This window comes from Mya arenaria, chromosome 1 (assembly GCF_026914265.1).
Source record: "Mya arenaria isolate MELC-2E11 chromosome 1, ASM2691426v1".
NCBI lineage: Eukaryota > Metazoa > Mollusca > Bivalvia > Myida > Myidae > Mya > Mya arenaria.
The window spans coordinates 62,798,097-62,825,298 of NC_069122.1; the positions used below are offsets into that span (position 1 = coordinate 62,798,097).

Sequence of the window (27,202 nt, forward strand, 5' to 3'; positions counted from 1 at the left end):
TCGGACGTCCGACCCTGACGTCAGACTATCATGGCACCTTTCCAAACTATTTTTATGATATTCTTATGATGAGAAAAAATGAATGGTATTGAAATGTTGCATGGCGGGTCTTCGAAAAAACAACTGGTTGGTGATATAAGACGACCATGACGGGCCTCCGAGATAAGGACTCGCTGGTGATATAAGACGACCATGACGGGCCTCTGAGATAAGGATTCGCTGGTGATATAAGACGACCATGACGGGCCTCCGAAATAAGGACTGGCTGTTGATATAAGACGAAAGTTTCTACGCATCAGCCCCTATTCCACACCACTGATTCACACAGTAAGTACGATTTACGCAGTCACCTTAAAAAAACAAAAACTGTGTTATTTTATTCTGTTGTTGTAAAATGTTTCGAACATGACGTTGTGAGTAGTCGTCTACAATATATTTCGCGTTCTTTGTCTGACGTGTGATTACGAGTTTGCATTTTTGTGAGGGTAAATGACAATCGAAGATTTTTTTCTGTTCGTGAATTGGATATAGAACAATTCTGACGAATGCACAAAAAATAGTTTCATGGAGTATAAGTCAGTTTATTTCTACACCAAGGATATTGGTCAAACTAGTGTTAGCACTGAATATGCTGTTCATTAATTTTACCTGACGAATGCACCGAAAACCCCCAATTAAGTAAGAAAAAAGAGCGAGCTACCTCGGCCTGCGGGTGAGGTACTCTGTAGATCTCCGAGTTGAACCCTTACATACACTTAGAGCATATTGTTGTTGGTTTCTTTTCAATCAAAAGCCAGTTCAACCGAAACACTGTTACATATTTGAATTTGCTAAAGTGACTCTCTGATAACAAGATTGTAACCGTGTATTTAAAAGCTAAAAACTCAAAATATTAAATGATTGGTGAGTGCTAAAAGATTTACTATGATCTACCATCCTCTCATAAGGTAGAATACCGTGATTTCTGCACCTTTCTTTTTAACTAAACTGGGTATCCTTCATGATTACCATTGTTTTTGACATGTATTAATCCTTTTTGGTATATTCAAACAACTGAAATAGTTGTTGATTTTGAAGTAAGAGTGCATCTTTAATGTTGACTGCTACGTTTTCAGCACCATGCGAGCCTTTGTCTTCCTGTCCGCTGTGTTGGCCGTCACGTACGCCGCACCAAGGTAGATACTGTAGCTATATTGGTAGATATATAATTATGCATTATAACAATTACCAAGATTCACATCTGGATGTTAGGACCAGAAACGAGATTTCAAATGTATACTCGAGTTGTAAGCCCATTATTATGATCTAATATTCACTGCCTGGACAGCATATTGTATCGTCAATATTAACCATGTATAAGTTAGCGTTCAAATTTTGAATGTTATTGAATATATCACAAAAAAGCGATATATCAACGATAACACATTTACCGTTTGAACTATTCTGTTACGCACGTAATCATATAAACCGGATACACACGTGATCATGTAGACCGGATACACACGTGATCATGTAGACCGGATACACACGTAATCACGTAGACCGGATACACACGTGATCATGTAGACCGGGTATACACGTGAGCATGTAGACCGGATACACTCGTAATCAAGTGGACCGGATACACACGCGATCATGTAGGAATGACGTCACCATTACGTCATATGTACTTCCGTTGTGTGGAAAATTCTCAATAATAAAAAAATGTTCTTATGATTGATAGACATGTTTTCACATGCTCAATACACTGTAAATCAATTATTCCTCAAACTTTTAAACCTTAAGTATCTATTCTTGCTTAATTTATCATTGAGAGTAGAGATTAAAGCATAAACTGCTGCCCTATAGTTGAAAGGTCATTTTGGACCGTGCAATTTTTAGAGTTTGTTTTTCAAGTGGAGTGATCTTTCTTAGGAATAACTTGACCCCCCTTTTTTATTGACTTAAAGGGTAATTTAAAGCTTGTACTTTAAGAATATATGTGGTTATCATAGCCTGCATTCGCTCGAAATGCCTTTAAATGTTGTCTAAAAATTATAATTTTACACTGAATTATATAGGGAATAACAATGGTTGTGTGTAACCTGTAGACCGGATACACACGTGATCATGTAAACCGGATACACACGTAAGCATGTAGACCAGATACACACGTGATCATGTAGACCGGATACAAACGTGATCATGTAGACCGGATACGCACGTGATCATCATTTATCCGGTTGCTCCCATGCCTCGCACACCCCATTACATTGAATACAATACTGTTCTGGCTCCTCCGTCAATATGACTGTCAGTTCACGGATTCTCAAATAAGCCCTCATAATCTTGATATTAGGTTAGATAACAAGTCATACAAACATTTTATAAACGCACTTCGTCCCTCTAACTGGGAAATGCCTTTGACTCTGGTTTCTATACAGCTTCTTATAGAGCTGGAGCCACTGTTTCGCATCCGTGCAGTTGCTTTCATACCACAGTCAGCAGTCACGGTACTGTACGGATGGTACTAGAACGGGTACAATCTTGACCCACAGGTGCGTGTGTGTGTGGGGGGGAGGGGGCACCAGTCTGGCTGGTTATTGAAATAATACGTATTTCTTTGCATCCCAGTTTGCTCCAACCTAACAACATTTCATTTTTTTAGGGTTACGATGGTAGGAGGCGCCAACTAGATACCTCACAATATAACGTTTATGATATTGTTGTTGCTGGTGATTTTCGTAAACTCTCTCCCACCCCCTCCTCCTCCTCTCACTCCTCTCACTCTCCACCTCTGTATACAACTTTTTTTTCATTTTGTTTCAGCAAAAGTGCACAGCAGACCAGGTTTTTGCTAAATGACTGCAAGCCATTCGACGCAGTGTGTAATTTGCGTAAGTAAATTCTAATTCAATAACATAATCTCAGGTCGGGGATCGAATCCTTTTGCCTCGGTGAGAAGGACTAACCACTTCGCAAACCGGACAACCTTGCTTAGTTCAAACTTTTTTTTCCAAAGATTGTGAGGAAAATTATGATAACTTATACTAAGCGTTGTATTCTAAGTCACTGGTCCGGCTTGGTGACCACAAACCAAACTGACATGCGCCTAGGCTGGGAATCGAACTCGGGTCTCCCGGGACAACGTTGATTGTAGATGCCATTAAGGAAAGTATGGTTTGGCCAAATCGTTGTAAAATGTTCAAAGTTTAAACAAAAACAAAAGCGCTTATTACGTTGAATGATCTTTAGTAATTGCAGATTTATAAAGCCGTTTTCTAGTCGTTTTCACAAAATTGCGCTGGATCTCGATCTTGTTCATTCCTTGAATAAAACGCAGAAGTATTGAAGTGTGTGTGTTACAGAACATGTTTTCAACTTGACGCAACTGAAAGCTGAGCTACAGGTAGCCCTGGACGTCATTGGGAGCGATCCAACGGAGCAGGCGTGTGAACAGGAATTGCACAAGATCGCTGGAAATGCGTTGCTAGACTATGGCGTACCACTGGCCTGCCACTCGTAAGAAACATGGGAGGGTTCCCGTTACCCCAATCAGCTCGTGAAACCTGTCCTACCCCGTCCAGTACATACATTAACATTGGAGATTTCCCATTACCCCACTCAACTCATGGAACCTGTCTAACCTCGAACAAGACATTTACATGGGAGAGTTCCAATTGCCCCACTCAGCACGTGTACCCTGTCTAATCCCGTCCAAGACATTTACATTGAAGATTCCCCATCACCTCATTCAGCTCGTGTAAATTTTCCACCCCTTCCAAGAAATAAACGTTGGCGAGTTCCCTTTTACTCAATCAGCTCGTGTAACACGTCGAAAACATTTACATGGGAGAGTTCCCATTACCCGACTCAGATAGTGTAACCTGTCTAACCCCGTCCAATACATTTACATGGGAGACCTCACATTACCCGATTCAGATAGTGTAACCTTTAAACCCGTCCAAGAAATTAACATTGACGAGAAACCATAACCTCACCCAGCTCGAGAAGCCTGGCTTACCCCGTCCAAGACAAGTACATGAGAGGATCCCCATTACCCCACTCAGCTTGTGTAACCTGTCTAACCACGTCCAAGACATTTACATGGGAGAGTACCCATTACTCAACTTTAGCTCTTTTAAACTGTTTAACCCCAATCGATACAGCTGCTTATTTGTCATGACCCAGTATGAATTATCTCACTCATATATACATCTGCTCATCTGCCATTATCCAGCATGGTGTTTCTCTACCGTCCTTACCTCTGCTCATCTGGCATAACCCAGTATGGAGTATACCCCTGTCCAAGACAATAACATGGGACAGTTCCCTTTACCCAACTCAGCTCGTGTATCCTGTCTCATCCCGTCCAAGACAATACTATTTTAGAGTTCCCGTTTCCACATTCTGGCTTGTAAACTGTCTAACCCCGTCCAAGACATATACATTGGAGAGTTCCCATAACCCCACTCAGCTCTTGTAACCTGTCTAACCCCGACCAAGACATTAACATGGGCGAGTACCCTTCACCCTACTAAGCTGCTGCTCATCAGACATTACCCAGTAAGAAGTCTCTCTCCCGTCTTTTACCTCTGATCGTCTGTCATTACCAAGTATGCTGCTCTCTCCCGTCTTTACCTCTGATCATCTGTCATTACCCAGTATGGAGTCTCTCTCCAGTCTTTGCCTCTGCTCATCTACATTTACCGAGTATGTGGTATCACTCCCGTCTTTACTTCTTCTCATCTGTCATTATCCAGTATGGAGTCTCTCTCCAGTCTTTACCTCTGCTCGTCTACCATTACCCAGTATGGAATTCCTCTCCCGTCTTTACCTCTGATCGTCTGTCATTACCAAGTTTGGAGTCACTCTTCCGACTTGGCCTCTGATCATCTCTCATTACCCAGTATGGAGTCTCTCTGTTTCGTCTTTACCTCTGCTCGTCTACCATTACCCAGTATGAATTCTCTCTCCCGTCTTTACCTCTGATCGTCTGTCATTAGCCAGTATGGAGTCTCTTTTTCGTTTTTGCCTCTGATCATCTCTCATTACCCAGTATGGATTCTCTCTCTTTCGTCTTTACCTCTGCTCGTCTACCATTACCCAGTATGGATTCTCTCTCCCGTCTTTACCTCTGATCGTCTGTCATTATCCAGTATGGAGTCTCTTTTCCGTTTTTACCTGTGATCATCTCTCATTACCCAGTATGGAGTCTCTCTTCCGGCTTTACCTCTTATCACCTCTCATTGCCCATTATGGAGTCTCTCTCCCGTATTTACCTCTGATCGTCTGTCATTACCAAGTACGGAGTCTATCTCCCGTCTTTTCCTTTGATCGTCTGTCAATACCAAGTATGGAGTCACTCTCCCGTCTTTTCCTCTGCTTATCTACCATTACCCAGAATGGAGTCTCTCTCCCGTCTTTACCTCTGCTCATCTATCATTATCCAGTATGGAGTATCTCTCCCGTCTTTACCTCTTCTCATCTGTCATTATCCAGCATGGAGTCTGTCTCCCGTCTTTACATCTGCTCATCTACCACTACCCAGTTTGGAGTCTCTCTCCCGTCTTTACCTCTGAACGTCTTTCATTACCAAGTATGTAGACTCCCTCCCGTCTTTACCTCTGCTCATCTACCATTATCCAGCATGGAGTCTCACTCCCGTCTTTACCTCTTCTCATCTGTCATTATCCAGCATGGAGTCTGTTTCCCGTCTTTACCTCTTCTCATCTGTCATTATCCAGCATGGAGTCTCACTCCCGTCTTTACCTCTTCTCATCTGCCATTATCCAGCATGGAGTCTGTATCCCGTCTTTACCTGTTCTCATCTGTTATTATCCAGCATGGAGTCTCTCTCCCGTCTTTACATCTGTGCATTTGACATTTATAAATATGGAGTCTCTCTTCCGTCATTACATATGTGCATTTGCCATTACCCAGTATGGAGTCGTTCTCCTTCTAAGAAAGGTCACTCAATTTGAAGTTTTGTTTCGAAGCAATTTCTAGTTCTATTAAAACATTTTTAATTTCGGAGACATATAAAAAAACATTCTCTTTGAATGCAGGTATGCGACTTAACATAATGTTGAACAGATATAAAGTATGTGCATCACTCAGACTTAAACTAAATATCAATCTGAAGTAGCATTGTAGAGGCGCTACATTGTTCTATTTTTAGTTTCCAGACGCTGATAAGCCATTTGCATCTGACGCCCGACACCACAGCCGCACCTGCCCGCCGCTTCCTTCTTGACCTACATGTTGTCATTGATGCGATCGGTAACACTTTATGAACCAATTTACCGTCGGATACTCCCTTTGTGTGCAGTTTGCCTGGGAAATTCTCGTAATCATGACTAATTTATGAGGCAGTTTTATTGGTTCCGCAAAGTACCAGATGCTATACGGTTGAGAAATACTTTATCAATTGTCGGAGTTGGCCCGGGTCCGTCGTCTTAATACAATAATTTTTAGACTTTTATAACCGTATCTCGGAAATCGCATCGGCAGATCGACATAACATTTTTAACTTTTGGCAAATTAATGCGCGCACGGGCGTATCAACTACAGCGCAGTTAGAACTGCGTTGGTCAACAACCTAATTTACATTAACAGTTACGTCGAAAATACCTAGTAAGCAATCTGCTTCAATTGTTATGGACTGCGTTCTGCATATCAATTAGCTAGCTAAAAGTAGCGCTGTTAGGTGTTTTCTATCTTTGTTATGCGGTTAATATAGTTCGAATAAGCTGCGTTTTGCGTAATTTTACGCGATTAAAATTGTACAAAAAGCAATTATTTCAATATCAGCGAGTTACAGAACGCAATATAAAAAGCAGAATCTGCAAATAGTTTCTAAATGAACGCGTACTGAATCAAATATACATGTAAGACCGAGGACCGATAATATCTACATGTATTTTATAGTTAAGAATTGAATCTGGGTCATCGCATTCAGACAGGTTTTTAAACTCTTAGAACTTGTTAAAACCCGGAAATAATATGGATCGTATTATGATGCAATTAAATGCTATTTAGGCGTGAGATATCAAACCATAATGTTTTAAATGAAATTATAATACTTCATTTTATCCTATCATCAGTTTTGTTTTGGTTATTGAAGTTTATTCATAAGAATATTTTCTATGTTTTAAATTGCTTAAATCGCTCTTACTTGACATTTTTATTGAGATTGATAGTTTTTCCTTGTGTTTGTAAAATGAGTGTCGCATAAGACCATTCTCTTGTGTAAGTACATACTAACAACCTTTAACCAGTACTAAATTCATATTATACACTTTTATCATTCAAATCAAATCGCGTAAAGCATTGACAGGCTATCGACCTGCTACAATTTGTGTCATAGTCATGTAATGTCAAATGAAACAGAAAGTGTGTGAATATTCCTCAGTTTGTCTCATTAATTTCAGACCAAAGTTTTGAGCATGTAGTATAATGCATATGCATATTTAAAAACCACTGATATAAATGAGTAATCTGTTCATTCTGTGACATAGGTTGAGGGCATTATTAAGATACATGTACATCAAACATACAGGGAATAAATAGTATTTGGGTGATTCGATCCAGAGGTATTTGTCGTTGTAGAAGGAAGCCTTAAACATAAACCTAATTAATATGTCCAATGCATTTTGTTGGGGATGCATTTGGTTAGACCGGCATATCATGGAAGTGAATTTAATATGCCTAAGTCAAGTTCAAATTGTAGAGTAGATTTTACTAAAATTCCTAAACGCTTTATCCGTGACAGTGCATTGGTTTTGAAACCAAAACTCCAGATAAGGTTTTATATGATATTGAGAATTACTCCATACTTTATACGTATATATTTGGCGTATTACACATTTCAAGTGACTTATACTACATGATCTAATTGAGAATCAACATAAAACTTTACAAGTGTTCCAAAGGAAATTATGAGCGAGCATATACTATATTTTTATGTTAATAATTATGTTTTACAATTACATAACTATACTCACAAAACGTTGCGGGCCGAAAGCCATTCAACGCTTTAAGCGCTTTGATTGGCAATATTAAAAAAAAACACACGACACTGAAGTTGTGAACCATGTGAGAAACCCTTTAAGTCACGTGTTTCCTCACCCTGATTTTAACTGGACAAATTTTTCAAATGTTTCATTTGAAAACGTACATTCAAAATGACGGTACGACAATATTTCGTTTACAATCTTTCTAGGCACGGCGAGGGTAAACACAGAGTAAACACTTCTATCCTTTTCAACAATTTCAGCCCGTGCATTGGGAGTGAACGTGGATCACCTTCATGAAATCGTGCAGCAGCTGGTAAATGTGCTCGGTAGCGACCCTACAGAGCAGTTATGTGAACAGGAAATGCATGCCCTCTTTAGCGGAGCGCTTATCGACCACGGCGTCCCACTCTTCTGCGGATCGTACGTATCTACTCTCCATCGTGTTTAATACAGTTAGCCAACTGTGCCATAGGTAGAAGCATTCACCAAAGATGGTGCATTATTAAATATATCACCTTTATTTAAGCTGTACAGTCATTTATGGGCTGAATATAAAGTGAGCTACTGTGACGGCCCGTAAGTGAGCTACTGTGACGGCCTGTAAGTGAGCTACTGTGACGGCCTGTAAGTGAGCTACTGTAACGGCCTGTAAGTGAGCTACTATAAACAGGTCGTAAGTGAGCTACTGTGACCGCCTGTAAGTAAGCTACTGTGACGGCCTGTAAGTAAGCTACTGTGAAGGCCCGTAAGTAAGCTACTGTGACGGCCTGTAAGTGAGCAATGTGACGGCCCGTAAACTTGAAACTTGAAACTTGTTTATTTGATTAAACGCCTATTTTTACATAAAATACTCAATGGCGTTGTACAATACAATGATAAAATATTTTAAATAATTTAAAGATATAATACTATCTAGACATCAAACATACTTAATTTGAAATAAACAAAAATATAAATAAATAATTAAGCTAAATACATAGTTAAAGCAAATAAAACACATGACATGAAGTAAGATAAATTAAAATATCTAAAAATAAAATGAATATACAACATAAAATAAACAATCATTGCATGCTAATTTATCACAGTTAGTTTTCCACTGTTCATTGTTCAGTCACTGTTTTTAAAACAACATGTCAAATTTTCGAAAGTAATGTGTCTTCAAGTTCTTCTTAAACACTTCTAACGATTTCGATGTTCGTATATCAGATGGCAAATCGTTCCACAGGGCTGGGCCAATGGTACTAAAACTGCGATCAGAGAATGTTTTATGTTTGTTTGTTGGTACGACGTAACACCCCACACTGGATAGCGAAGAACGAAGATTGCGTGGTGGTTGCTTTACTGTCAACAGATCTACTAGGTATGCCGGTGCCTTTCCGACCGAGCAATTGTACATGATGGTTAAAATTTTAAAGTTTATCCTAGCTTTCACTGGTAACCAGTGTAATTCAAACAAAGATTGTTTGGAGCTTTCATATTTGCCTCGAGAAAGCACAAGTTTTGCACACATGTTTTGAATTCTTTGCATTTTCTGAATATCACAGGCAGCAATGCCATACAAGATGGAATTACAGTAGTCAATGTGTGACATTACCAGTGAAAGAACAAGAATCTCCGTTGCCTCTTTGGTCAAATATTTTCGAATGTTTTTAATTCTCATGTAGTTTAGCATGGCTGTTCGGCATTTTCGTTTTACATGCTCCTTAAAGTTTAAAGTTTCATCGAGAAAGGCACCTAAGTAACGTATACAGTGTCCAGCTTCGATACTGTCACCAACAATATTGATGTTTTTGTTTGACATTTTGCAAGTTGCTGCCTACTCCCGAACATGATGAACTCAGTTTTTGCTGTATTCATTTTTAGTTTATTTTCATTCATCCAATCATTGATTATTACAGCACACTGTTCAATGTCTTGAATAGCACTTTGTTCTGCAGAAGGTATGTTTGGCCGAAAACGTTTATTGGCAATATGGTCGTCGGCGAAACCGTACACTGTGATGGTCGGGGGTATCACATCAAACAGGGTACCTGCATAAGTGAGATACAACCATGGGCCTAGACAGCTTCCTTGGGGCACACTACATTTTAGTTCTCGAGGTGTTGAATACGTCGAATTGACATTAACACTACAATTACGAGGGTGTAAGTACGAGTCAACCCATGCAATAGCCGTAGAGGAGAGGCCATATTGCTTGTTTAACACATCTACAAGAATAGTATGGTCGACTGTGTCGAAAGCTGCGCTTAGATCTATGGCTATTAATGCTGTTACCTCTTGTAGCTCCAACCCACCCAGAATGTCATCAACTAGACGCAAGAGAGCAGACTCACATGAGTGATAACGTCTATAGGCACTTTGGTTTTTGGGGAGTAGATTATTTTCATCTACATGTTTATTTAATTTCAGAAGCACTGCCTTTTCAATCACTTTAGAAAGGAATGAAAGATTGCTGACCGGTCGGTAATTTGAGAATGTAAGTTCAAGGCCAATCTTTTTAATCAAAGGTCGAACAATGGCTTTTTTCCATTTACTAGGGAAGACACCTTGCATAAGGGATACATTGACCAATTTGGTAATGAATGGCAAAAGTTCACCTAAAAACTGTTTCAGAAGCTTAGTTGGTAGAATATCTAGTTCACATGATTTAGATTGCATGTTTCCTATGATTTGTTTAACTTCATTCTCTGTCAGTTCATCAAAATTGTCAAAAGATGGTATATCCTTCACTTGGGGTTCAAACTGATCAAATGTTTGTAGTGACTCTCGGATTTTGCTTATTTTGTCCATGAAAAAATCGGCGAATTTCTCAGCTGTGGTGTTGTCGTTTTCTCCATTCGGCATTGGGTTATCAGCACTTGTTCTAGTGATGTCAGCAACACATTTATATAACTTTTTTGAGTTTCCTTTGAGATCAAGTACTGTCTGACTAAGTGTCCTTCTTTTCTCCTCTTTCAGTTCGAAATGATACTTGTTTCTTGCTTGTTTAAACAACTGATAGTGCTCAGGGGTCTTATACTTCATCCATAATCGTTCACATTTACGAGATTTTCGTTTGAATTGCAGGATATCCTCGTTAAACCACGGCTTTGGAGCACGACGTACACGAGTTATCTCTTTCACAGGTGCATGTGTATCTAAAATTTTCTGAACTTGATCTTCGAACTCTTCAACTATACCATCTACATTGTTTTCCGTGAGAGATATTTCGTTCAGATCATTCGCAAACTTTGATTTGTCAATTGCTTTAAAATTTCGGAATGATACCGATTCACTTTTAATGTTTTCCTTTTTCACATTAGTAATGACTTTGATGACACAGTGATCAGAAATATAAGGGACCTGTTCACATGACAGTACATTGATGCCATTCGTGACCTCAGATATGACAAGATCAAGTACATTTCCTTCAATTTGGGTAGGGAATGTGACATGTTGTTCTACCCAAGTGAATACAAAGAGTTATTGAAGTCTGTAGATGCACTGGTACCGTCATCCAGGTGTAGATTAAAATCTCCAAGAATCAGGTTCGAATATGAGGGCAGTATTTCTTCCAAGAATTGGAGGAATTCCGAGACAAACTGTAATTCAGTGCCCAAAGATGGTGGTCTATACAATCCCAGGATTGTCATTGAAATGTTTTTGAATATTATTTTCCAAAGGCCATGCTCGAAAGTTTTTCTAGGTATGGTCGGTACTCTGCTGACAGTAACCCCGTTCCTATGGACTAGAGCTACACCACCACCGATTCTGTTCTGGCGATTTACTGTATTTAGTTTGTAGCCGTTTTGATTTAAGTCAGAGATGTCAACTTGATTGTGTTTTTCATCTGAAAACCAGGTTTCGGTTAAAATTGCGAAGTCAATTTTTTCCTCTCTTAAATATTGGCCTATAATGACATCTTTATGCACTGCGGAATGGCAATTTAAAGTTATACATGATATTTTTTCATTGTATTTATTAAGTGTATTCGTCTTCTTTGGATAGACAAGATTGTTGATATTTACACCAGTTTGCTTCTTACTCCTAGGGCGACCAGCTTTTTTCCTTCTATAGTTCAATATCCCCAGGCTTTTTAATCTAGTCAGAACACACTGATAAGGTATAATCCATTGTCTAGGCACTGTGGACAATCTCACCAATTGATCAACACTATACTTCCTAACGGTAAATGTGTGATTTGGATAATCCCTCATGATCACTGAGATGGAGTTCACACAATTCAGGTCACTATAAATCCAATATATTCCTATGTTATGAATAATAAATAAATTGGTTCAAAAACACAAATGCACTAATAAATCCAACAATTGAATTCATATGCATGATCAGCATGTATTCATAAGTGTATTCATAAGTGAGCTTTTCTGTGACGGCCCGTAAGTGAGCTACTGTGACAGCCTGTAAGTGAGCAACTGTGACGGCCTGTAAGTGAGCTTCTCTGTGACGGCCTGTAAGTGAGCTACTGTGACGGCCTGTAAGTGAGCTTCTCTGTGACGGCCTGTAAGTGAGCTACTGTGACGGCCTGTATGCGAGCTACTGTGACGAACTGTAAGTGAGCTACTGTGACGGCCCGTAAGTGAGCTACTGTGACGGCCTGTAAGTGAGCTACTGTGACGGCCTGTAAGTGAGCTACTGTGACGGCCTGTAAGTGAGCTTCTCTGTGACGGCCTGTAAGTGAGCTACTGTGACGGCCTGTAAGTGAGCTACTGTAACGGCCTGTAAGTGAGCTTCTCAGTGACGGCCTGTAAGTGAGCTACTGTGACTGCCTGTAAGTGAGCTACTGTGACGGCCTGTAAGTGAGCTACTGTGACGGCCTGTAAGTGAGCTACTGTGACGGCCTGTAAGTGAGGTTGTCTGTGACGGCCTGTAAGTGAGCTACTGTGACGGCCTGTAAGTGAGCTACTGTGACGGCCTGTAAGTGAGCTACTGTGACGGCCTGTATATGAGCTACTGTGACGGCCTGTAAGTGAGCTACTATAATGGGTCGTAAGTGAGCTACTGTGAATAAGCTACTGTGACGGCCTGTAAGTAAGCTAATGTGATGGCCTGTAAGTGAGCTACTGTGACGGTCTGTAAGTGAGCTACTGTGACGGCCTGTATGTGAGCTACTGTGACGGCCTGTAAGTGAGCTACTATAAAGGGTCGTAAGTGAGCTACTATGACGGCCTGTAAGTAAGCTACTGTGACGGCCTGTAAGTAAGCTAATGTGATGGCCTGTAAGTGAGCTACTGTGATGGCCTGTAAGTAAGCTACTGTGACGGCCTGTAAGTGAGCTACTGTGACGGCCTTTAAGTGAGCTACTGTGACGAACTGTAAGTGAGCTACTGTGACGGCCCGTAAGTGAGCTTCTTTGTGACGGCCTGTAAGTGAGCTACTGAGACGGCCTGTAAGTGAGCTACTGTGACGGCCCGTAAGTGAGCTTCTCTGTGACGGCCTGTAAGTGAGCTACTGTGACGGCCTGTATGTGAGCTACTGTGACGGCCTGTATGTGAGCTACTGTTTTTTCCTTCTATAGTTCAATATCCCCAGGCTTTTTAATCTAGTCAGAACACACTGATAAGGTATAATCCATTGTCTAGGCACTGTGGACAATCTCACCAATTGATCAACACTATACTTCCTAACGGTAAATGTGTGATTTGGATAATCCCTCATGATCACTGAGATGGAGTTCACACAATTCAGGTCACTATAAATCCAATATATTCCTATGTTATGAATAATAAATAAATTGGTTCAAAAACACAAATGCACTAATAAATCCAACAATTGAATTCATATGCATGATCAGCATGTATTCATAAGTGTATTCATAAGTGAGCTTTTCTGTGACGGCCCGTAAGTGAGCTACTGTGACAGCCTGTAAGTGAGCAACTGTGACGGCCTGTAAGTGAGCTTCTCTGTGACGGCCTGTAAGTGAGCTACTGTGACGGCCTGTAAGTGAGCTTCTCTGTGACGGCCTGTAAGTGAGCTACTGTGACGGCCTGTATGCGAGCTACTGTGATGGCCTGTAAGTGAGCTACTGTGACGGCCCGTAAGTGAGCTACTGTGACGGCCTGTAAGTGAGCTACTGTGACGGCCTGTAAGTGAGCTACTGTGACGGCCTGTAAGTGAGCTTCTCTGTGACGGCCTGTAAGTGAGCTACTGTGACGGCCTGTAAGTGAGCTACTGTAACGGCCTGTAAGTGAGCTTCTCAGTGACGGCCTGTAAGTGAGCTACTGTGACTGCCTGTAAGTGAGCTACTGTGACGGCCTGTAAGTGAGCTACTGTGACGGCCTGTAAGTGAGCTACTGTGACGGCCTGTAAGTGAGGTTGTCTGTGACGGCCTGTAAGTGAGCTACTGTGACGGCCTGTAAGTGAGCTACTGTGACGGCCTGTAAGTGAGCTACTGTGACGGCCTGTATATGAGCTACTGTGACGGCCTGTAAGTGAGCTACTATAATGGGTCGTAAGTGAGCTACTGTGAATAAGCTACTGTGACGGCCTGTAAGTAAGCTAATGTGATGGCCTGTAAGTGAGCTACTGTGACGGTCTGTAAGTGAGCTACTGTGACGGCCTGTAAGTGAGCTACTGTGACGGCCTGTATGTGAGCTACTGTGACGGCCTGTAAGTGAGCTACTATAAAGGGTCGTAAGTGAGCTACTATGACGGCCTGTAAGTAAGCTACTGTGACGGCCTGTAAGTAAGCTAATGTGATGGCCTGTAAGTGAGCTACTGTGATGGCCTGTAAGTAAGCTACTGTGACGGCCTGTAAGTGAGCTACTGTGACGGCCTTTAAGTGAGCTACTGTGACGAACTGTAAGTGAGCTACTGTGACGGCCCGTAAGTGAGCTTCTTTGTGACGGCCTGTAAGTGAGCTACTGAGACGGCCTGTAAGTGAGCTACTGTGACGGCCTGTAAGTGAGCTACTGTGACGGCCCGTAAGTGAGCTTCTCTGTGACGGCCTGTAAGTGAGCTACTGTGACGGCCTGTATGTGAGCTACTGTGACGGCCTGTAAGTGAGCTACTGTGACGGCCTGTAAGTGAGCTACTGTGATGGCCTGTAAGCGAGCTACTGTGATGGCCTGTAAGTGAGCTACTGTGACGGCCCGTAAGTGAGCTACTGTGACGGCCTGTAAGTGAGCTACTGTGACGGCCTGTAAGTGAGCTACAGTGACGTCCCGTAAGTGAGCTTCTCTGTGACGGCCTGTATGTGAGCTACTGTGACGGCCTGTAAGTGAGCTACTGTGACGGCCTGTAAGTAAGCTAATGTGAAAGCCTGTAAGTGAGCTACTGTGACGGCCTGTAAGTGAGCTACTGTGACGGCCTGTAAGTGAGCTACTATAAACGGGTCGTAAGTGAGATACTGTGACGGCCTGTAAGTGAGCTACTGTGACGGCCTGTAAGTGAGCTACTGTGACGGCATGTAAGTGAGCTACTGTGACGGCCCGTAAGTGAGCTTCTCTGTGACGGCCTGTAAGTGAGCTACTGTGACGGCCTGTAAGTGAGCAACTGTGACGGCCTGTAAGTGAGCTACTGTGACGGCCCGTAAGTGAGCTTCTCTGTGACGGCCCTGAAGATAGCTACTGTGTTCCGTTAGTAAGCTACTGTGATGGCCTTGAAGATAGCTACATTAGAGTTTTGTTAGTAAGCTACTGTGATGGCCCTGAAGATAGCTACTGTGAAGCTATGTTAGTAAGCTACTGTAATGGCCCTGAAGATAGCTACTTTAGAGTTATGTTAGTAAGCTACTGTCATGCCCCTGAAGATAGCTACTGTGTTCCGTTAGTAAGCTACTGTAATGGCCCTGAAGATAGCTACTGTGAAGCTATGTTAGTAAACTACTGTAATGGCCCTGAAGATAGCTACTTTAGAGTTCTGTTAGTAAGCTAATGTGATTGCCCTGAAGATAGCTACTGTGTTCCGTTAGTAAGCTACTGTGATGGCCCTGAAGATAGCTACTGTGAAGCTATGTTAGTAAAATACTGTAATGGCCCTGAAGATAGCTACTGTGAAGTTATATTAGTAACTACCGTAATGGCCCTGAAGATAGCTAATGTGTTCCGTTAGTAAGCTACTGTGATGGCCCTGATGATAGCTACTGTGTTCCGTTAGTAAGCTACTGTGATGGCCCTGAAGATAGCTACTGTGAAGTTATATTAGTAACTACTGTGATAGCCCTGAAGATAGCTAGTGTGAAGTTATATTAGTAACTACTGTGATGGCCCTGAAGATAGCTAATGCGAAGTTATATTAGTAACTACTGTGATGGCCCTGAAGATAGCTAATGTGAAGTTATATTAGTAACTACTGTGATGGCCCTGAAGATAGCTAATGTGAAGTTATATTAGTTAGCTACTGTGTTGGCCCTGAAGATAGCTAATGTGAAGTTATATTAGTAAGCTACTGTGATTGCCCTGAAGAAAGCTGCTGTGAAGTTATATAAGTAACTACTGTGATGGCCCTGAAGATAGCTAATGTGAAGTTATATTAGTAACTACTGTGATGGCCCTGAAGATAGCTACTGTGGAGTTATATTAGTAACTACTGTGATGGCCATGAAGATAGCTACTGTGAAGTTATATTAGTAACTACTGTGATGGCCCTGAAGATAGCTACTGTGTTCCGTTAGTAAGCTACTGTGATGGCCCTGAAGATAGCTACTGTGAAGCTATGTTAGTAAACTACTGTGATGGCCCTGAAAATAGCTACTGTGAAGCTATGTTAGTGAGCTACTGTGATGGCCATGGAGATAGCTAATGTGGAGTTATGTCAGTAAACTACTGTGATGGCCCTGAAGATAGCTACTGTGAAGCTATGTTAGTAAACTACTGTAATGGCCCTGAAGATAGCTACTGTGGAGTTATATTAGTAACTACTGTAATGGCCCTGAAGATAGCTACTGTGTTCCGTTAGTAAGCTACTGTGATGGCCCTGAAGATAGCTACTGTGAAGCTATGTTAGTAAACTACTGTAATGGCCCTGAAGATAGCTACTTTAGAGTTGTGTTAGTAAGCTACTGTGATGGCCCTGAAGATAGCTAATGTGAAGTTATATTAGTAACTACTGTAATGGCCTTGAAAATAGCTACTGTGAAGTTATATTAGTAACTACTGTGATGGCCCTGAAGATAGCTAATGTGAAGTTATATTAGTAAGCTACTGTGATGGCCCTGAAGATAGCTAATGTGAAGTTATATTAGTAAGCTACTGTGATGGCCCTGAAGATAGCTAAAGTGGAGTTATGTTAGTAACTACTGTAATGGCCCTGAAGATAGCTTATGTGAAGTTATATTAGTAACTACTGTAATGGCCCTGAAAATAGCTAATGTGAAGTTATATAAGTAACTACTGTGATGGCCCTGAAGATAGCTAATGTGAAGTTATATTAGTAACTACTGTGATGGCCCTGAAGATAGCTTATGTGAAGTTATATTAGTAACTACTGTGATGACCCTGAAGATAGCTACTGTGAAGTTATATTAGTAACTACTGTAATGGCCTTGAAAATAGCTACTGTGAAGTTATATTAGTAACTACTGTGATGGCCCTGAAGATAGCTAATGTGAAGTTATATTAGTAAGCTACTGTGATGGCCCTGAAGATAGCTAATGTGAAGTTATATTAGTAACTACTGTAATGGCCCTGAAGATAGCTAATGTGAAGTTATATAAGTAAGCTACTGTGATGGCCCTGAAGATAGCTAATGTGAAGTTATATTAGTAAGCTACTGTGATGGCCCTGAAGATAGCTACTGTGAAGTTATATTAGTAACTACTGTAATGGCCCTGAAGATAGCTAATGTGAAGTTATGTTAGTAACTACTGTAATGGCCCTGAAGATAGCTACTGTGAAGTTATATTAGTAACTACTGTAATGGCCCTGAAGATAGCTAATGTGAAGTTATATTAGTAAGCTACTGTGATGGCCCTGAAGATAGCTACTGTGAAGTTATATTAGTAACTACTGTAATGGCCCTGAAGATAGCTAATGTGAAGTTATATTAGTAAGCTACTGTGATGGCCCTGAAGATAGCTAATGTGAAGTTATGTTAGTAACTACTGTGATGGCCCTGAAGATAGCTAATGTGAAGTTATATTAGTACGCTACTGTGATGGCCCTGAAGATAGCTAATGTGAAGTTATATTAGTAACTACTGTAATGGCCCTGAAGATAGCTAATGTGAAGTTATATTAGTAAGCTACTGTGATGGCCCTGAAGATAGCTAAAGTGGAGTTATGTTAGTAACTACTGTAATGGCCCTGAAGATAGCTTATGTGAAGTTATATTAGTAACTACTGTAATGGCCCTGAAAATAGCTAATGTGAAGTTATATAAGTAACTACTGTGATGGCCCTGAAGATAGCTAATGTGAAGTTATATTAGTAACTACTGTGATGGCCCTGAAGATAGCTTATGTGAAGTTATATTAGTAACTACTGTGATGACCCTGAAGATAGCTACTGTGAAGTTATATTAGTAACTACTGTGATGGCCCTGAAGATAGCTAAGGTGAAGTTATATTAGTAAGCTACTGTGATGGCCCTGAAGATAGCTACTGTGAAGTTATATTAGTAACTACTGTGATGGCCCTGAAGATAGCTAATGTGAAGTTATATTAGTAACTACTGTGATGGCCCTGAAGATAGCTACTCTGAAGTTATATTAGTAAGCTACTGTGATGGCCCTGAAGATAGCTAATGTGAAGTTATATTAGTAAGCTACTGTGATGGCCCTGAAGATAGCTACTGTGAAGTTATATTAGTAAGCTACTGTGATGGCCCTGAAGATAGCTAATGTGAAGTTATATTAGTAACTACTGTGATGGCCCTGAAGATAGCTAATGTGAAGTTATATTAGTAACTACTGTGATGGCCCTGAAGATAGCTATTGTGAAGTTATATTAGTAACTACTGTGATGGCCCTGAAGATAGCTACTGTGAAGTTATATTAGTAACTACTGTGATGGCCCTGAAGATAGCTAATGTGAAGTTATATTAGTAAGCTACTGTGTTGGCCTTGAAGATAGCTACTGTGAAGTTATATTAGTAAGCTACTGTGATTGCCCTGAAGATAGCTAATGTGAAGTTATATTAGTAAGCTACTGTGATGGCCCTGAAGATAGCTAATGTGAAGTTATATTAGTAACTACTGTGATGGCCCTGAAGATAGCTACTGTGAAGTTATATTACTAACTACTGTGGTGGCCCTGAAGATAGCTACTTTGAAGTTATATTAGTAACTACTGTGATGGCCCTGAAGATAGCTAATGTGAAGTTATATTAGTAACTACTGTAATGGCCCTGAAGATAGCTACTTCAGAGTTCTGTTAGTAAGCTACTGTGATGGCCCTGAAGACAGCTACTGTGAAGTTATATTAGTAAGCTACTGTGATGGCCCTGAAGATAGCTAAAGTGGAGTTATGTTAGTAACTACTGTAATGGCCCTGAAGATAGCTTATGTGAAGTTATATTAGTAACTACTGTAATGGCCCTGAAAATAGCTAATGTGAAGTTATATAAGTAACTACTGTGATGGCCCTGAAGATAGCTAATGTGAAGTTATATTAGTAACTACTGTGATGGCCCTGAAGATAGCTTATGTGAAGTTATATTAGTAACTACTGTGATGACCCTGAAGATAGCTACTGTGAAGTTATATTAGTAACTACTGTGATGGCCCTGAAGATAGCTAAGGTGAAGTTATATTAGTAAGCTACTGTGATGGCCCTGAAGATAGCTACTGTGAAGTTATATTAGTAACTACTGTGATGGCCCTGAAGATAGCTAATGTGAAGTTATATTAGTAACTACTGTGATGGCCCTGAAGATAGCTTCTCTGAAGTTATATTAGTAAGCTACTGTGATGGCCCTGAAGATAGCTACTGTGAAGTTATATTAGTAAGCTACTGTGATGGCCCTGAAGATAGCTACTGTGAAGTTATATTAGTAAGCTACTGTGATGGCCCTGAAGATAGCTAATGTGAAGTTATATTAGTAACTACTGTGATGGCCCTGAAGATAGCTAATGTGAAGTTATATTAGTAACTACTGTGATGGCCCTGAAGATAGCTACTGTGAAGTTATATTAGTAACTACTGTGATGGCCCTGAAGATAGCTACTGTGAAGTTATATTAGTAACTACTGTGATGGCCCTGAAGATAGCTAATGTGAAGTTATATTAGTAAGCTACTGTGTTGGCCTTGAAGATAGCTACTGTGAAGTTATATTAGTAAGCTACTGTGATTGCCCTGAAGATAGCTAATGTGAAGTTATATTAGTAAGCTACTGTGATGGCCCTGAAGATAGCTAATGTGAAGTTATATTAGTAACTACTGTGATGGCCCTGAAGATAGCTACTGTGAAGTTATATTACTAACTACTGTGGTGGCCCTGAAGATAGCTACTTTGAAGTTATATTAGTAACTACTGTGATGGCCCTGAAGATAGCTACTGTGAAGTTATATTAGTAACTACTGTAATGGCCCTGAAGATAGCTACTTCAGAGTTCTGTTAGTAAGCTACTGTGATGGCCCTGAAGATAGCTACTGTGAAGTTATATTAGTAACTACTGTAATGGCCCTGAAGATAGCTACTTCAGAGTTCTGTTAGTAAACTACTGTGATGGCCCTGAAGATAGCTACTGTGAAGTTATATTAGTAAACTACTGTAATGGCCCTGAAGATAGCTACTGTGGAGTTATATTAGTAACTAATGTAATGGCCCTGAAGATAGCTACTGTGTTCCGTTAGTAAGCTACTGTGATGGCCCTGAAGATAGCTACTGTGAAGCTATGTTAGTAAACTACTGTAATGGCCCTGAAGATAGCTACTTTAGAGTTGTGTTAGTAAGCTACTGTGATGGCCCTGAAGATAGCTAATGTGAAGTTATATTAGTAACTACTGTAATGGCCTTGAAAATAGCTTTTGTGAAGTTATGTTAGTAACTACTGTGATGGCCCTGAAGATAGCTAATGTGAAGTTATATTAGTAAGCTACTGTGATGGCCCTGAAGATAGCTAACGTGAAGTTATATTAGTAACTACTGTAATGGCCCTGAAGATAGCTAATGTGAAGTTATATAAGTAAGCTACTGTGATGGCCCTGAAGATAGCTAATGTGAAGTTATATTAGTAAGCTACTGTGATGGCCCTGAAGATAGCTACTGTGAAGTTATATTAGTAACTACTGTAATGGCCCTGAAGATAGCTAATGTGAAGTTATGTTAGTAACTACTGTAATGGCCCTGAAGATAGCTACTGTGAAGTCATATTAGTAACTACTGTAATGGCCCTGAAGATAGCTTATGTGAAGTTATATTAGTAAGCTACTGTGATGGCCCTGAAGATAGCTACTGTGAAGTTATATTAGTAACTACTGTAATGGCCCTGAAGATAGCTAATGTGAAGTTATATTAGTAAGCTACTGTGATGGCCCTGAAGATAGCTAATGTGAAGTTATGTTAGTAACTACTGTGATGGCCCTGAAGATAGCTAATGTGAAGTTATATTAGTAAGCTACTGTGATGGCCCTGAAGATAGCTAATGTGAAGTTATATTAGTAACTACTGTAATGGCCCTGAAGATAGCTAATGTGAAGTTATATTAGTAAGCTACTGTGATGGCCCTGAAGATAGCTAAAGTGGAGTTATGTTAGTAACTACTGTAATGGCCCTGAAGATAGCTAATGTGAAGTTATATTAGTAACTACTGTAATGGCCCTGAAAATAGCTAATGTGAAGTTATATTAGTAACTACTGTGATGGCCCTGAAGATAGCTAATGTGAAGTTATATTAGTAACTACTGTGATGGCCCTGAAGATAGCTTATGTGAAGGTATATTAGTAACTACTGTGATGGCCCTGAAGATAGCTACTGTGAAGTTATATTAGTAACTACTGTGATGGCCCTGAAGATAGCTAAGGTGAAGTTATATTAGTAAGCTACTGTGATGGCCCTGAAGATAGCTACTGTGAAGTTATATTAGTAACTACTGTGATGGCCCTGAAGATAGCTAATATGAAGTTATATTAGTAACTACTGTGATGGCCCTGAAGATAGCTACTCTGAAGTTATATTAGTAAGCTACTGTGATGGCCCTGAAGATAGCTACTGTGAAGTTATATTAGTAAGCTACTGTGATGGCCCTGAAGATAGCTACTGTGAAGTTATATTAGTAAGCTACTGTGATGGCCCTGAAGATAGCTAATGTGAAGTTATGTTAGTAAGCTACTGTAATGGCCCTGAAGATAGCTACTTTAGAGTTATGTTAGTAAGCTACTGTCATGCCCCTGAAGATAGCTACTGTGAAGTTATATTAGTAACTACTGTGATGGCCCTGAAGATAGCTACTGTGAAGTTATATTAGTAACTACTGTGATGGCCCTGAAGATAGCTACTGTGAAGTTATATTAGTAAGCTACTGTGTTGGCCTTGAAGATAGCTACTGTGAAGTTATATTAGTAAGCTACTGTGATTGCCCTGAAGATAGCTAATGTGAAGTTATATTAGTAAGCTACTGTGATGGCCCTGAAGATAGCTAATGTGAAGTTATATTAGTAACTACTGTGATGGCCCTGAAGATAGCTACTGTGAAGTTATATTACTAACTACTGTGGTGGCCCTGAAGATAGCTACTTTGAAGTTATATTAGTAACTTCTGTGATGGCCCTGAAGATAGCTACTGTGAAGTTATATTAGTAACTACTGTAATGGCCCTGAAGATAGCTACTTCAGAGTTCTGTTAGTAAGCTACTGTGATGGCCCTGAAGATAGCTACTGTGAAGTTATATTAGTAACTACTGTAATGGCCCTGAAGATAGCTACTGTGAAGTTATATTAGTAACTACTGTGATGGCCCTGAAGATAGCTAATGTGAAGTTATATTAGTAACTACTGTTATGGCCCTGAAGATAGCTACTGTGAAGTTATATTAGTAACTACTCTGATGGCCCTGAAGATAGCTAATGTGAAGTTATATTAGTTAGCTACTGTGATGGCCCTGAAGATAGCTACTGTGAAGTTATATTAGTAACTACTGTAATGGCCCTGAAGATAGCTACTGTGAAGTTATATTAGTAGCTACTGTGATGGCCTTGAAGATAGCTACTGTGAAGTTATATTAGTAACTACTGTAATGGCCCTGAAGATAGCTAATGTGAAGTTATATTAGTAAGCTACTGTGATGGCCCTGAAGATAGCTAATGTGAAGCTATATTAGTAACTACTGTGATGGCCCTGAAGATAGCTACTGTGAAGTTATATTAGTAAGCTACTGTGATGGCCCTGAAGATAGCTAATATGAAGTTATATTAGTAACTACTGTGATGGCCCTGAAGATAGCTAATGTGAAGCTATATTAGTAACTACTGTGATGGCCCTGAAGATAGCTAATGTGAAGCTATATTAGTAACTACTGTGATGGCCCTGAAGATAGCTAATGTGAAGTTATATTAGTAACTACTGTGATGGCCCTGAAGATAGCTAATGTGAAGCTATATTAGTAACTACTGTGATGGCCCTGAAGATAGCTACTGTGAAGTTATATTAGTAAGCTACTGTGATTGCCCTGAAGATAGCTACTGTGAAGTTATATTAGTAACTACTGTGATGGCCCTGAAGGTAGCTACTGTGAAGTTATATTAGTAAGCTACTGTGATTGCCCTGAAGATAGCTAATGTGAAGTTATATTAGTAACTACTGTGATGGCCCTGAAGATAGCTACTGTGAAGTTATATTAGTAAGCTACTGTGATTGCCCTGAAGATAGCTACTGTGAAGTTATATTAGTAACTACTGTAATGGCCCTGAAGATAGCTACTGTGAAGCTATATTAGTAACTACTGTAATGGCCCTGAAGATAGCTACTGTGAAGTTATATTAGTAACTACTGTAATGGCCCTGAAGATAGCTACTGTGAAGTTATATTAGTAACTACTGTGATGGCCCTGAAGATAGCTAATGTGAAGTTATATTAGTAAGCTACTGTGATGGCCCTGAAGATAGCTACTTTGAAGTTATATTACTAACAACTGTGGTGGCCCTGAAGATAGCTACTTTGAAGTTATATTAGTAACTACTGTGATGGCCCTGAAGATAGCTACTGTGAAGTTATATTAGTAACTACTGTAATGGCCCTGAAGGTAGCTACTTCAGAGTTCTGTTAGTAAGCTACTGTGATGGCCCTGAAGATAGCTACTGTGAAGTTATATTAGTAACTACTGTAATGGCCCTGAAGATAGCTACTTCAGAGTTCTGTTAGTAAACTACTGTGATGGCCCTGAAGATAGCTACTGTGAAGTTATATTAGTAAGCTACTGTGATGGCCCTGAAGATAGCTACTGTGAAGTTATATTAGTAACTACTGTGATGGCCCTGAAGATAGCTAATGTGAAGTTATATTAGTAACTACTGTAATGGCCCTGAAGATAGCTACTATGAAGTTATATTAGTAACTACTCTGATGGCCCTGAAGATAGCTAATGTGAAGTTATATTAGTTAGCTACTGTGATGGCCCTGAAGATAGCTACTGTGAAGTTATATTAGGAACTACTGTAATGGCCCTGAAGATAGCTACTGTGAAGTTATATTAGTAGCTACTGTGATGGCCTTGAAGATAGCTACTGTGAAGTTATATTAGTAACTACTGTAATGGCCCTGAAGATAGCTACTGTGAAGTTATATTAGTAAGCTACTGTGATGGCCCTGAAGATAGCTAATATGAAGTTATATTAGTAACTACTGTGATGGCCCTGAAGATAGCTAATGTGAAGCTATATTAGTAACTACTGTGATGGCCCTGAAGATAGCTAATGTGAAGCTATATTAGTAACTACTGTGATGGCCCTGAAGATAGCTAATGTGAAGTTATATTAGTAACTACTGTGATGGCCCTGAAGATAGCTAATGTGAAGCTATATTAGTAACTACTGTGATGGCCCTGAAGATAGCTACTGTGAAGTTATATTAGTAAGCTACTGTGATTGCCCTGAAGATAGCTACTGTGAAGTTATATTAGTAACTACTGTGATGGCCCTGAAGATAGCTACTGTGAAGTTATATTAGTAAGCTACTGTGATTGCCCTGAAGATAGCTAATGTGAAGTTATATTAGTAACTACTGTGATGGCCCTGAAGATAGCTACTGTGAAGTTATATTAGTAAGCTACTGTGATTGCCCTGAAGATAGCTACTGTGAAGTTATATTAGTAACTACTGTAATGGCCCTGAAGATAGCTACTGTGAAGCTATATTAGTAACTACTGTAATGGCCCTGAAGATAGCTACTGTGAAGTTATATTAGTAACTACTGTAATGGCCCTGAAGATAGCTACTGTGAAGTTATATTAGTAACTACTGTGATGGCCCTGAAGATAGCTAATGTGAAGTTATATTAGTAAGCTACTGTGATGGCCCTGAAGATAGCTACTGTGAAGTTATATTAGTAACTACTGTAATGGCCCTGAAGATAGCTACTGTGAAGTTATATTAGTAGCTACTGTGATGGCCCTGAAGATAGCTACTGTGAAGCTATATTAGTAACTACTGTAATGGCCCTGAAGATAGCTACTTCAGAGTTATGTTAGTAAACTACTGTAATGGCCCTGAAGATAGCTACTGTGAAGTTATATTAGTAACTACTGTGATGGCTTTGAAGATAGCTACTTCAGAGTTCTGTTAGTAAACTACTGTGATGGCCCTGAAGATAGCTACTGTGAAGTTATATTAGTAACTACTGTAATGGCCCTGAAGATAGCTACTGTGAAGTTATATCAGTAACTACTGTGATGGCCCTGAAGATAGCTACTGTGAAGTAATATTAGTAAGCTACTGTGATGGCCCTGAAGATAGCTACTGTGAAGTTATATTAGTAACTACTTTGATGGCCCTGAAGATAGCTAATGTGAAGTTATATTAGTAACTACTGTAATGGCCCTGAAGATAGCTACTGTGAAGTTATATTAGTAACTACTGTGATGGCCCTGAAGATAGCTACTGTGAAGTTATATTAGTAACTACTGTAATGGCCCTGAAGATAGCTACTGTGAAGTTATATTAGTAAGCTACTGTGATTGCCCTGAAGATAGCTACTGTGAAGTTATATTAGTAACTACTCTGATGGCCCTGAAGATAGCTACTGTGAAGTTATATTAGTAGCTACTGTGATGGCCCTGAAGATAGCTACTGTGAAGTTATATTAGTAACTACTGTAATGGCCCTGAAGATAGCTACTGTGAAGTTATATTAGTAAGCTACTGTGATGGCCCTGAAGATAGCTACTGTGAAGTTATATTAGTAACTACTGTGATGGCCCTGAAGATAGCTAATGTGAAGACAATTAGTAACTACTGTGATGGCCCTGAAGATAGCTACTGTGAAGTTATATTAGTAACTACTGTGATGGCCCTGAAGATAGCTACTGTGGAGTTCTGTTAGTAACCTACTGTACGGTTACTGTAAGTATCAGTTCGATGGTTTTTAAGAAGTTAGTAAGCTACTGTGACGGTTTGTAAGTAACTGTGACGTTATGTAACAGTAACCGGGCCTTCATCCTCTAAAGTTTTCCATAATATTCTTTGCTTTTCCCTTTTTGTTCGAAATTGCAATATTTTTTGCCAAGGCGCGAGTTTAAGAGCTTAACATTTTGTCATGTAGAGCTCATCAACACCCTGTCGATATCATGACCCTGTGTAAGGGTTTGTCCCGACGCGCGGTTTAAACATTGTTATTTCCCAGTGTTGATCCCTATGTGTCGTTGAACTGCAGGTTCCAGACGCTCGTGTCCCACTTCGGGGTGAGCCCTACCGCCTAGCCACCCGGCCGCCACGCACTGCTGGAATACGTGATGGATGCGCAATCGATTATCAAATATGATTAAAAAAAATACAAGTTATATTCAATAAATGTTAAATCATTTAAATTCAGATTTCAAAATATATATATTGCCATATAATTAAATGCGTGATCATCCTGTTCGTAAAAAAAGAACAATAGCAAATATACTTTTCGCATTGCAAGCATTTCGAAATGTATATATGCCATCTCCAGTCACACGCACACGCACACGCACACGCACACACACACACACACACACACACACATATATATATATATATATATATATATATATATATATATTCAAAGTCAGATACTCAGTTAAATAACAGTCCTGCCCCCCCCCCCCCCCCCCCCCCCCGAAATAATAGCTTTTATACACTGACATAT

At 40.0% G+C, this 27,202-nt stretch overlaps 1 protein-coding gene across 1 annotated transcript; it reads left to right on the forward strand.

Moving 5' to 3' along the window:
- Nucleotides 1-260: 260 nt before the first annotated feature.
- Nucleotides 261-26,855, forward strand: LOC128228465 (uncharacterized). Its single transcript, XM_052939790.1, has 7 exons — nt 261-327; nt 1,116-1,175; nt 2,809-2,876; nt 3,348-3,501; nt 6,161-6,261; nt 8,258-8,417; nt 26,744-26,855. Exons 2-7 carry the CDS (start codon nt 1,120-1,122, stop codon nt 26,787-26,789), a joined length of 585 nt encoding a protein of 194 aa, XP_052795750.1. The 5' UTR covers nt 261-327; nt 1,116-1,119; the 3' UTR covers nt 26,790-26,855.
- Nucleotides 26,856-27,202: the final 347 nt, after the last annotated feature.